Genomic DNA, 13,166 nt, shown 5'->3' with positions numbered 1-13,166 from the left:
CGGCGGGCGCAGCTGCTTGCTGAAAAAGGACAGCTGGTGCCATTGTCCAAGCCACTGTTCCAGAAGCCCCACCCCACTGCTGTAGCTGAGGCGTCCATGGAGAGCACCGGTGTGCCTTCGGCCACAGATGCACCAGCAGCGTGGCACTGGCTAGAGCCTGCTTTGTCGAGATGAAAACCCTATCCACCTCCTCTGACCACAATAAAGTCTTTTCTTTAGTGGCCATGAGCGCGAACAATGGGCGCATGGTGCGTGCGGCTCCAGGGATGAAACGATGGTAAGAGTTCACCATCCCCACAAACTCTTGGAGGCCTTACAGAGTGGAGGGTTTGGGGAAAATCGTTGAACAGCCACTACCTTCTCCGGCCCCAGCTGCCGAAATGGAGTGCCCCAGGAACTGGAGACTCCTTGCCGAACTGGCATTTGGCCACGTTGACCGTGAGGCCAAAGTCCACCAGCCGGGTAAAAAGAGTATGGAGGTGGACTTGGTGTTCGTCGGGGTTGCGACTGGCAATGAGAATATCGTCCAGGTCCATGAACACAAAGTCCAGGTCTTTTCCAACCACGTCCATGAGGCGCTGGAACATTTGGGCTGTGTTCTTTAGACTGAAGGGGATATGCAGGAACTCGAAGAGGCCGAAAGGGGTGATAATGGCCGTCTTACCCACGTCGTCTGGATGCACCGGGATCTGATGGTATCCCCACATGAGGTCTACTTTGGAGAAGACCCATGCGCCGTGGAGGTTGGCAGAGAAGTCCTGTATGTGGGGCACTAGGTACTTGTCGGGGGTGGTTGCGTCGTTCATCCGACGGTGGTCCCCGCAATGTCTCCAGCCCCCGGACGATTTCGGGACCATATGGAGCAGCGATGCCCAGGCGCTGTCCAATTCCCAGTTCCTGGAGCACTCCTCCTTTGCCTGTTGGAGCTTCTCGGGCGGCAGCTATCTGGGTCTAGCGTGCAGTGGGAGGTTGTGTGGCGATGTGGTGGAAGACCCCATGCTGGGGCAGGGTGGCGTTGAACTGTGGCTCTAAGATGGTAGGGAATTCATGGAGGATCTCATCGAACTCGTCCCTGGCAGTGGCTACGGTGGCGATTTCGGGCCTGCGGGCTTTTGCTGTGTCTAGTTGGCTGGAGTGGAACATTCGGGTGTTGACCAGCCTTTTGCCCTTCATGTCACCAGTAGGCCGTGGAACTTCTCCTTCCCGATCTGGATCTGTGCCCTGCGGGTGCCATAGGTCCTGATGGCGGAGCTGTTGGCCGCTCGCAGGGTTGGACCTTGAGATCGGGTGTGAGTGTCTAATGCTGTGAGTAAACAAGGCTTTGCGGTCTTCAGCCAAGGCCAGCATTTCATCCAACAGCGCCGACGGACTACTGTCCCCAAGCCCATCAAAGTGAAGGAGCCTGGAAGCCCGTTGCTGGGGTGTTAGCCTGAAAGTTCCAATCAGCAGGTCTTTGAGGGTGGTGTACTTCCCCGTAGCCGGAGGGTGGTGGATGATGCAACCCACCCTTGCTGCCGTATCTTGGTCCAGAACGCTCACGGCGTGGTAAAACATCGTGGCGTCTGAGGAGATGTTGCGGAGTTGAAATTGTGCTTCCGCCTGCCCGAACCATGTTCTCGGTCGGTGGGTCCTAAAGGGGGGAGGCTTGATGGAGACAGGGTTAACCTCTACTGAATCCATGGTGTTTTGAGTCCAGAAAAACGTCTGGGCTTGTTGTGGTGGTGTGAGCAGTGGAAAAAAAACACAGCCACCACGTTGAGGGTCATTAATGACTTTTTTAAATTCAAATTTAGCATGTCCCTTTAAGGGCAACATGAGCTCAATCACCTGGTGCATTGAGACATCATAATCGTTGCCCAGGGTGGGCGCTGGAAGGGATGCTGGAGTCGGAGAGAAACCTCTGATGATGCCATTTCCCCATGGCTGCCCCACCGCAATACAAGCGGGGTCAATTTCTCCATGAGGATGTGCACCACTACAAGTACAGTATTTAAAAATTATCTCAAGAGTCATGCACTATGGAAACCTGTCCTTCAGCTGACCATCATGTGCATTAATTTCATTCTTGTCCAGATGTTATCTCTCCTGAGCATACAAGGGCAAATTTAGTGGCCAAGCCATCCTCCAATGAGGTGAGAAATTCTTATCCGTGTCCGTGGATGGAACTATTCTGAAGGAGAATTAACCCCAGTTAATTCGATGAAGGAGGGGGGGTCAAGGGCGAAACGTTGGTTCTGAATCTTTACGTTTGCTACATAACGAATGCTTTTTGTCCTGCTGAGTCTCTTCAGCATTGTTTTTACTTCAACCATTGGGTTTGCAGACTTTCGTGTTTCACTCAGTATTTATCTCTCATTAATTATTATTTAAAAAAAAACCTCTAGACATTACCAGTGTGGAGTTAAACAAGTTCTGTGCAAACTGGCTGTAATAATTTCTACATTACAACAGTAAAGACGCCGCAAGTACTTAATCAACCATGAAACGCATTTGGGAGAGACCCTGCAGAACACTACGTAAATAACAGTTGTCCTCATTAGACGGTAAACATGAGGAAGCCTCCGTGGCCTTCTTGTTCACTTCACCTCAATCCTACACAACAGGTTTTTCTCGTATTGTGGATGAATCAGTATTCCGGATTTAGGACAGTGAACCGGACAATATTATTCAATGAAGCTGTGCCCGCCCGCCCTTTGTCCATCGCCTTCCAGGTGAGACTCACCGCAGCAGTTGCTTTCCTCACAGCAGGAATAATGGCCGGCGATGACATGTTGTTACCGCACATACACAGCAAAACAATTGCCCAGCCAACTCCACGACTCACCACCCAAGAGTTCCACTACAAAGCCCCCCACTTCTGGACGTTGAGAAAAATATCCCACCCGCAGCAGCAGCACCACCGCCGTACAACTCCCCGCGGAAGTCCCGCCTCCCAATCGGCCGATTTGACGTCTCCTCAAATTAACGTCCATTCTGCACACGGTGAGTGGCCAAGAAGAACGCCAATCAGACGGATCTCTCCCAGGCGCAGCGTCAACCACAGGAACATGCGCAGTTGATCACGGTGTTGGCTCACTTGGTGCATTTCACTGGTCGAATGTATTTGGAGTGAACTTGAATAAATAGCTTTCTGAAATGGTGTATAAATATATCACTTGTTGCAATTTTAATATCGCCTTCCGCGTGTTAGGTCAGAAAAAATACAGAATAATACAACTGGTTGTAAATTAAAGGACAAATGGGTCAATGGGAGGGTTTGTCTCCCTTTGGCGCCTGCCGTAAAGCAGTGTGTTTGCGGCAGTGGTGACGCGTGTGGAGGTGGAGCCACCGCCGAGGATGTCGTGGAGTGGGGTCCGCTCAAGCCTCGAGTTGTTGCGGCGGCTGCCGCGGGTTTCACTCGCCAATCTCAGACCCAACCCTGGGGCCAAGAAAAGGGTGAGAAAGCAGCGCACTTTCAGGGGGCTCGGCCGGGTCAGGCTATCGCGGGCTTCACCCTCTCCTTAATGTCTTCCAACGGCACTCAGGAAAGGGTCGCAGTTTCCACGAGTGCTGTCACAAACACCGTGGGGGGGGGGGAGAGGAGAGGAGAGGGGAGTGGGGGGGAGGGAGGAGGAGAGGAGAGGGGAGGGAGGAGGAGAGGAGAGGGGAGGGAGGAGGAGAGGGGAGGGAGGAGGAGAGGGGAGGGAGGAGGAGAGGGGAGGGAGGAGGAGAGGGGAGGGAGGAGGAGAGGGGAGGGAGGAGGAGAGGGGAGGGAGGAGGAGAGGGGAGGGAGGAGGAGAGGGGAGGGAGGAGGAGAGGGGAGGGAGGAGGAGAGGGGAGGGAGGAGGAGAGGGGAGGGAGGAGGAGAGGGGAGGGAGGAGGAGAGGGGAGGGAGGAGGAGAGGGGAGGGAGGAGGAGAGGGGAGGGAGGAGAGGAGAGGGAGGAGGAGAGGGGAGGAGAGGGGAGGGGGGAGGAGGGGGGAGAAGAGGGGAGGGGGGAGGAGAGGGGAGGAGAGGGGAGGGGGGAGGAGAGGGGAGGGGAGGGGAGGGGGGAGGAGAGGGGAGGGGAGGGGAGGGGGGAGGAGAGGGGAGGGGGGAGGAGAGGGGAGGGGGGAGGAGAGGGGAGGGGGGAGGGGAGGGGGGAGGAGAGGGGAGGGGGGAGGAGAGGGGAGGGGGGAGGAGAGGGGAGGGGGGAGGAGAGGGGAGGGGGGAGGAGAGGGGAGGGGGGAGGAGAGGGGAGGGGGGAGGAGAGGGGAGGGGGGAGGAGAGGGGAGGGGGGAGGAGAGGGGAGGGGGGAGGAGAGGGGAGGGGGGAGGAGAGGGGAGGGGGGAGGAGAGGGGAGGGGGGAGGAGAGGGGAGGGGGGAGGAGAGGGGAGGGGGGAGGAGAGGGGAGGGGGGAGGAGAGGGGAGGGGGGAGGAGAGGGGAGGGGGGTAGGGAAGAGGAGAGGGGAGGGAGGAGGAGAGGAGAGGAGAGGGGAGGGGGGAGGGAGGAGGAGAGGGGAGGGAGGGGGGGAGGAGAGGGGAGGGGGGAGGAGAGGGGAGGGGGAGGAGAGGGGAGGGGGGTAGGGAAGAGGAGAGGGGAGGGAGGAGGAGAGGAGAGGGGAGGGAGGAGGAGAGGGGAGGGAGGGGGGGAGGGAGGGGGGAGGGAGGAGGGGAGGGGGAGGGGGAGGGAGGAGGGGAGGAGGAGGGGGAGGGAGGAGGGGGAGGGAGGAGGGGGAGGGAGGAGGGGAGGGGGAGGGAGGAGGGAGGAGGGGAGGGGGAGGGGGAGGGAGGAGGGGAGGGGGAGGGAGGAGGGGAGGGGGAGGGAGGAGGGGAGGGGGAGGGAGCAGGGGAGGGGAGGGAGCAGGGGAGGGAGGGAGGAGGAGAGGGGAGGGAGGAGGAGAGGGGAGTGGGGGGGGGAGGAGAGGGAAGTGGGGGGGGATAGTCATCCTGTTCGCCATGCACAGTCTTGGTCCGAGCTCGGGAAGAACCCGCTGTTCTTTCGTGGGTGAACCGCTGTGTGAGGTTGGCATGTACCTTTTGATCAGATTGAATCCATCTTCCCAAAACAAATTGAATTTTTTTCGAAACAAACCATTTTCCAAGGCTCTTCCTCATACTGCAATCACATTAGTATTTCATACCAAGCTTCCAGAAAACCGAGCAGGACACAAAACCGGTTTTTAGACGCTTGTGAAGAACTTGTAGAATTTCGTGGCAGATTCCCAGCACAGTAACGCCAAGTCCCCGCAGAATTTTTTAAAAGGATGGGCATTCCATACCTTGTGAATGTTCTGACTGGAGAGCTGAGAGTACCATAGGACATCAGTAGGGCGATAGTGAGACAATACCAACATGATGGGGTCGTCGGAATCTAATTGGTGAGAGGATTATGTAGACAAAAATCCTCACTGCATCTAAGATGAACACTTGAGCTACAAACTACAAAGCTTTCATGGAGATGGTGTAAGTAACCTAAATCAATTTTTGACAGTCATGGTCACAATTTGCTCCTGAGGTGATGTAAATTCAAACTTAACTGTGACACTGAACTTATTAACAGACTGGTTGGGTTGTGGTTCCCACACTTGCCACAGAGAAGTTAGTATTGCTGGCTTACAAATGGGATTTTGATGGATCTAAACTGTGTTGGTCTTTCTTATCTTTCAATATGCTTGTCCATTGTTGCATGTGGATCAATTTAAACATAGCAGAGGATCAGAGGTAGTGGTGAGGTAAATCTGAGTATCATTAATGTGTAAATAAGAGTTGACACCAATACTCCTGTAAAACACCATGAGACACATTTACCTTTTTACAGGTACAGCATAAAGCTGATGGAGTCCTGTTTCAGTTCTGCAATTAACATCAAAAATGTTACTCAAGGTACTTTTGATCAAATTAGGAGTACTGTATTATTTCACTGATTTTATATACAAGGCGAATGCAACCTATTATGGAATTTTGCTAATATACTTGAATTTACGACAAAGGCACAAGAGTTGGTATTTATGGTGATCACTTTTATCATTTTGTTTTGCTTTCACTTGGAACAAAAAAGGAAAGACTTTGACATGGATTACGACTGATAAATGATGCTTACTTTCCAGGAAAAAAGACGTGGTAGGGGCATTCATGGAGGGAAAAAAAGTGGTCGAGGTCACAAAGGCCAGACACAGCGTGGAAACCGCCCACGATTAGGCTTTGAAGGTGGCCAAACTCCATTTTATATTGTTATTCCAAAATATGGATACAACAAGGGACACAGGTTGGTGAATAAATACTTGTATTGACTGTACATTAAAATTTTAAACCACATGAGAATGCAACATCATCCAAAAATGTATTTGTAGACATATATGTACATACAGTAATGTATTAATGTATATGTGCATTTTGTACATTGACATGCATTTCTGTAGCACTTTTCATACTTAAACACCCAAAAGTTTACATCAAGTGAACTATTTTTAAATAGCAGATATTGTGGTTACAATGAGCTCTCTGAACCCTTCTCCATTAACAATGGCGTGAAGCAAGGCTGTGTTCTCGCACCAACCCTCTTTTCAATCTTCAGCATGATGCTGAACCAAGCCATGAAAGACCCCAACAATGAAGACGCAGTTTACATCCGGTACCGCACGGATGGCAGTCTCTTCAATCTGAGGCGCCTGCAAGCTCACACCAAGACACAAGAGAAACTTGTCCGTGAACTACTCTTTGCAGATGATGCCGCTTTAGTTGCCCATTCAGAGCCAGCTCTTCAGCACTTGACGTCCTGCTTTGCGGAAACTGCCAAAATGTTTGGCCTGGAAGTCAGCCTGAAGAAAACTGAGGTCCTCCATCAGCCAGCTCCCCACCATGACTACCAGCCCCCCCACATCTCCATCGGGCACACAAAACTCAAAACGGTCAACCAGTTTACCTATCTCGGCTGCACCATTTCATCAGATGCAAGGATCGACAATGAGATAGACAACAGACTCGCCAAGGCAAATAGCGCCTTTGGAAGACTACACAAAAGAGTCTGGAAAAACAACCAACTGAAAAACCTCACAAAGATAAGCGTATATAGAGCCGTTGTCATACCCACACTCCTGTTCGGCTCCGAATCATGGGTCCTCTACCGGCACCACCTACGGCTCCTAGAACGCTTCCACCAGCGTTGTCTCCGCTCCATCCTCAACATCCATTGGAGCGCTTACACCCCTAACGTCGAAGTACTCGAGATGGCAGAGGTCGACAGCATCGAGTCCACGCTGCTGAAGATCCAGCTGCGCTGGATGGGTCACGTCTCCAGAATGGAGGACCATCGCCTTCCCAAGATCGTGTTATATGGCGAGCTCTCCACTGGCCACCGTGACAGAGGTGCACCAAAGAAAAGGTACAAGGACTGCCTAAAGAAATCTCTTGGTGCCTGCCACATTGACCACCGCCAGTGGGCTGATAACGCCTCAAACCGTGCATCTTGGCGCCTCACAGTTTGGCGGGCAGCAACCTCCTTTGAAGAAGACCGCAGAGCCCACCTCACTGACAAAAGGCAAAGGAGGAAAAACCCAACACCCAACCCCAACCAACCAATTTTCCCTTGCAACCGCTGCAATCGTGTCTGCCTGTCCCGCATCGGACTTGTCAGCCACAAACGAGCCTGCAGCTGACGTGGACTTTTTACCCCCTCCATAAATCTTCGTCCGCGAAGCCAAGCCAAAGAAGAATTGTGGTTACTTAGATGTTCTCCATCTACCTAGGGTGGTAGGTGGGATCTTGGTTTAGCTATAACTGCACAGTATTGTGCTGGAATGTTAGCCTACATTTTTGAGCTGAAATCTTTGATTTTGTATTTGGATCCTTCTCACTGAGAGTGTTCTTAATTGTGCAACAGCTATTATATGTTGGTCTGGATGTACATATAAGATGGGCAAGCATACATGAGTTCAGATGTGGATTTGCAGATTCTTATGTGCATGTGTAGATAAAATCTATTTAAATATCCATGTGCAAGTGTTTGAGTGCTTGACTTCACATATGAATATGTCTAAATGTATGTAGAAAACAAGCAAAATACTGTACGTGTATATCATTTTTATACATGTGTTGCCATGTTTGTTGTCTTTGCAAAGGTGTGTATTGACACTCAGCTTAAGTGTATTTATGTATTTGTTGGAGTGTGTACCTGAGAGCAGGGGCAAATCTTGGCTCAGTTGTATCATTTTAGTCTCTTAAGACATAGATTTGTAGGTTGATAATGAGTTAACTGTGAAAACGGTCAACCAGTTTACCTATCTCGGCTGCACCATTTCATCAGATGCAAGGATCGACAATGAGATAGACAACAGACTCGCCAAGGCAAATAGCGCCTTTGGAAGACTACACAAAAGAGTCTGGAAAAACAACCAACTGAAAAACCTCACAAAGATAAGCGTATACAGAGCCGTTGTCATACCCACACTCCTGTTCGGCTCCGAATCATGGGTCCTCTACCGGCACCACCTACGGCTCCTAGAACGCTTCCACCAGTGTTGTCTCCGCTCCATCCTCAACATCCATTGGAGCGCTCACACCCCTAACGTCGAGGTACTCGAGATGGCAGAGGTCGACAGCATCGAGTCCACGCTGCTGAAGATCCAGCTGCGCTGGATGGGTCACGTCTCCAGAATGGAGGACCATCGCCTTCCCAAGATCGTATTATATGGCGAGCTCTCCACTGGCCACCGTGACAGAGGTGCACCAAAGAAAAGGTACAAGGACTGCCTAAAGAAATCTCTTGGTGCCTGCCACATTGACCACCGCCAGTGGGCTGATAACGCCTCAAACCGTGCATCTTGGCGCCTCACAGTTTGGCGGGCAGCAGCCTCCTTTGAAGAAGACCGCAGAGCCCACCTCACTGACAAAAGGCAAAGGAGGAAAAACCCAACACCCAACCCCAACCAACCAATTTTCCCTTGCAACCGCTGTATCGTGTCTGCCTGTCCCGCATCGGACTGGTCAGCCACAAACGAGCCTGCAGCTGACGTGGACTTTTTACCCCCTCCATAAATCTTCGTCCGCGAAGCCAAGCCAAAGACATCACTCTTTACTATCTTCTTCAGCATGATGCTGAAACAAGCCATGAAAGACCTCAACAATGAAGACGCTGTTTACATCCGGTACCGCACGGATGGCAGTCTCTTCAATCTGAGGCGCCTGCAAGCTCACACCAAGACACAAGAGCAACTTGTCCATGAACTACTCTTTGCAGACGATGCCACCTTAGTTGCCCATTCAGAGCCAGCTCTCCAGCGCATGATGTCCTGTTTTGCGGAAACTGCCAAAATGTTTGGCCTGGATGTCAGCCTGAAGAAAACTGAGGTCCTTCATCAGCCAGCTCCCCACCATGACTACCACCCCCCCCCCCCCATCTCCATCGGGCACACAGAACTCAAAACGGTCAACCAGTTTACCTACCTCAGCTGCACCATTTCATCTGATGCAAGGATCGACAAAGAGATAGACAACAAACTCGCCAAGGCAAATAGCGCCTTTGGAAGACTACACAAAAGAGTCTGGAAAAACAATCGTACATCTGCACCAAAATTCTTACTTGCTCCTGCAAACAGCCATTTGTTAAAAGAATCTGAATAGTAAACTGAATTGAATTTAAAAAGGACAACAAATATATAAAATCTACGCTAGACTCAAGATTCATTTATTGTTATGTAATGTACATAATATTGTTATGTACAGGACAGGTAATATTAGACAAAATTGCCTTTTGTCTGCCATAAGACAGACAAAGTGTCACCATGAGCATTGCCCTTCATCCCTAACAATAAGAGAAAGAGGAGCAAAAGAGAGTCCTTTCAGAGTTAATGAGGGTCCATAGAATTGCCTCAACACTTCTACAGCCTCTGCAGTTGAATAGACTCCTGTTCGACCCATTGGTAACTCGAGCTCTAGATACAAATTTCCAACCCAATCAGTGCCCGAGGCTCTTCGAAAGCCCTTGCCATCCACTTGAATCCTGGCTCTGTTACTGTGCCAGTCTTCAGCAGCCCACAGCATGTGTGAGCCTCTCGACTGCAAGTCACCTGCAACCTGCATGGATCCCTCACTGGTCCACTGACGTAGTTACTGTCCTGTAGGGTCATTTTCTCTGCTTCTCCTTCTCGATGGTGGTGTTATCCCTGTTTCTGGTGCCCTGTGGCGGTATGCTGTTCCTCAGAGTCTACAACCCCTCATGGCTGCTCCTGCGGACAGGCACCACCATCTTGGACGCAAACCTGTGTTGCAAGATTCTAGTATAAAAACACTGTCAGCTCCTCTAACAAGTAATTTAATAAAGTCTGTATGGAGCCTACAGCATTATGTACTGGCGGTTGAACCTCTCGGAGCAGTACTGTGTCTCCACTCTCCCACATCCATGACAGCGCAGTTATTCTTTGTATGAAATTAGGTTCAAGTCTGTAGGAGGAATCTGAAGACGAGTGGTTATTATTGCATGCTATTTTTTTTAAATCTTTGTTTTGTACTGATTGCCTTCTACCTTTCTTCCAGTGTTAAGAGGCTATACAGTGATTATTCTATTCATGAGCTTCTGGGAGGTTATAGATGCAGATTTCTATACATGCTTGTCTCAGTGTTATTGTGTTTGTATATAGGTACAATACTGAAGGACAAAATGGTACTTCTCTGTGGTTCTAATTCTGTAAAGGAAAATAATTTATTTGGTTTTTGTTTTACACAGTTATCGACGACAATATCAGCCATTAAGTTTGAATCGACTGCAGTATTTGATAGATCTTGGTAGAGTGGATCCAAGTCAACCTATTGACTTAACGCAGTTGGTAAATGCAAGAGGAGTGACAGTCCAGCCATTGAAACGAGACTATGGAATCCAGCTAGTGGAGGAGGTAATTGAAACCAAGCAGAATTATTTTTTAACCATAATAAAAACGCAATCCTTAATTTCTCATTTTTTACATACACTTAGTAAGAGATAATCTGCCAAATACTGTTGTTAATCCTGAGCAGGAGGAAATTTGTGAATTCTTAAACTCTTATCATTGCAAATGCCTGCAACTTTGTTTTTCTTAACAAAGGCTTTATTGTTTTCCCCAACAACCCTTGTAAGTAGTTGAATTAAAGAATTAAAGAAAAGCAGGTAGCTGCAGTCTGAAGTTATTTTTCTGGTTGCCATTAGATGGAACCAAAGGCATACAGTTTGTCAGCTTAAAAGGCAAACCCTTCAGGACATTGGTTTAAGCTGGGAAATCTTTGTTCATTCAGATGGGTAATTTTCATATACATTATTATAAAATATAACTATGAGTTCAATAATTTGTTGTTTTTGTGAAAATTAGAATAACTACTGCAACTTTTCTTGGCTTTCTAGGGTGCTGACATTTTTGCGGCAAAGGTAAACATCGAGGTCCAGTGGGCATCAGAGCTTGCTATAGCTGCAGTTGAAAGGAATGGTGGAATTATAACTACTGCATTCTATGATCCACGCAATTTAGGTAAATATTTTTTAAACTATTTGTGAAATTGTTTCAAAATTAATTTCTCATTCTGTATTTTTTTTTCAATGTTGTTGATTCTTTGGCCTAGAAATTTGATCACACCTGACTATTAAATGGACCTTTAAATGTAAGTACTGTCGTGTAGAAGCATGTGCTAATTACAAGCTAGAAGGATGCTGCTGATCCAACTAAACAAAAAGGGTAATCATGTCAGAGACAGTCCTTAGGGGTCACTAGATGTATAATTAATGGGCTGGCTGTCTTTTTGAGCCCTCTTGTTAAATTATTTGATGACAATATGCAGGTTAAGCTCAAGAAAAGTGTTTCTGCAGCCTAACCAGCAGTCCTTAATGTAAAGCCTCCTGACTGCCCAACTCGATTGCTTTGTTTATCATTAGTTTCCTTCCTGATCACTTTCTCTGCCATTTTAAGCACTTAACCTGATATTTCTGAGCCAGCATGGCAGAGTTGAATTCCAGCCCTGTTGACAATATGTTTGAGCAATACTGTTGAACAGAAAATGAAATATGGAGTTGATGGAAACTTTAACTAGAATTCTATCTTTAAAATTGCTTGTACTAGGCAGTATTTATACAGTGAATTTGCTATGGAATTAAATATCTGAACTAGTTGCCAGAAATCCAAACTTCTAAGTAATTTAGAGTTTATGTTATCAGCATTTATTTTTTTCTTCATTCATACAGATATTTTGTGCAAACCGGTTTCCTTTTTTTTAAGAGGACAACCCATTCCAAAACGCATGCTTCCACCTGAGGAATTAGTTCCTTACTACACAGATGCCCAAAATCGTGGTTATTTAGCAGATCCAGCAAAAGTTCAAAAGGAACGGATATCGCTTGCCAAGAAGTATGGATACATTTTGCCAGATATAAGCAAAGATGTGATGTATAGCATGTTAACAATGCGCAAGGATCCCTTGCAAATTTTCTTTGGTCTTGCTCCTGGCTGGCTGGTGAACTTGCCTGAAAAGAAAATTTTAAAACCAATTGATGAAGAGCTATGCAAATACTATAGATCTGAACTGTGAGTATTTGCCATTGTAACTGGAAATGTCAATTTGATTTTTCATCTGTATAAACTGAGTAATGTATTAAAAAGATTATTTGTTTTCTATTTGGTTACTCTATTTCTCATTGTGCACTTTTACATTCAGTTTACTGTTTTACCTGGGGGGAGGGAAACTAATTGACAGAGCCTGCTACTTGCTCCTTCTCATTCTTTCTCCTGCTCTTTGTTAAAAAAGATTCATTTTCTGCATTTACATTCTTCTTGGCCCTAATTTAGTTTTCAAGTGGTGATCTTTAATTTTCCTTTCATGTATTTCCCTATATTTTATCGAAGTACTTACTAAGATGTATATATTGCATATTTTTGTAATGTGCCTGCTCCCTTCTCTGTGGCAAATCTTTGTTGGCATTATCTGTTACTGCTCCACTGCTATGGTTCTCTATCCAAATTGACTTCAACTGCCAGCACTCATAATGACTATCTTAAGATCTAGTTGCACAGCACACGTTCCCTTTAACTTTTCAAGTAGAGCATTTCTGGGATGATGAAAGAAATGGCAAAAGTTATAGTTAATGAGATTGTAGTAATTTTACCAAAATTCTTCAGATTCTGGGTATATCCTGGCAGATTGAAAGACAGCAAATATCACACTGCTAATTAAACAAGGATGCACGCAAAAGGA

General features: G+C 47.9%; 2 protein-coding genes across 3 annotated transcripts in view; one reads left to right on the top strand and one right to left on the bottom strand.

Annotated features, from left to right (window-relative positions):
- Positions 1-5,329, bottom strand: part of LOC138755478 (acyl-protein thioesterase 1-like) — a 40,647-nt gene extending 35,318 nt beyond the window's left edge. The window contains exon 1 of one of the 2 annotated variants that reach the window (XM_069921492.1): positions 5,240-5,329. In XM_069921492.1, coding sequence (XP_069777593.1) covers positions 5,240-5,314 — 75 coding nt within the window. In that variant the 5' untranslated portion in view covers positions 5,315-5,329. Of the gene's footprint in view, positions 1-2,722; positions 3,061-5,239 lie in introns of those variants that run through there. The other variant, XM_069921493.1, reaches the window with a different exon arrangement.
- Positions 3,297-12,589, top strand: mrpl15 (mitochondrial ribosomal protein L15). Its single transcript, XM_069921491.1, has 5 exons — positions 3,297-3,435; positions 6,068-6,225; positions 10,681-10,846; positions 11,329-11,452; positions 12,160-12,589. The coding sequence occupies exons 1-5, from the start codon at positions 3,337-3,339 to the stop codon at positions 12,501-12,503; spliced, it is 891 nt and encodes a 296-aa protein (XP_069777592.1). The 5' UTR covers positions 3,297-3,336; the 3' UTR covers positions 12,504-12,589.
- The last annotated feature ends 577 nt before the right edge of the window (positions 12,590-13,166 follow it).

The sequence above is a fragment of the Narcine bancroftii genome, chromosome 2 (assembly GCF_036971445.1).
Source record: "Narcine bancroftii isolate sNarBan1 chromosome 2, sNarBan1.hap1, whole genome shotgun sequence".
NCBI lineage: Eukaryota > Metazoa > Chordata > Chondrichthyes > Torpediniformes > Narcinidae > Narcine > Narcine bancroftii.
This window is presented reverse-complemented; position numbering and strand designations above follow the sequence as displayed.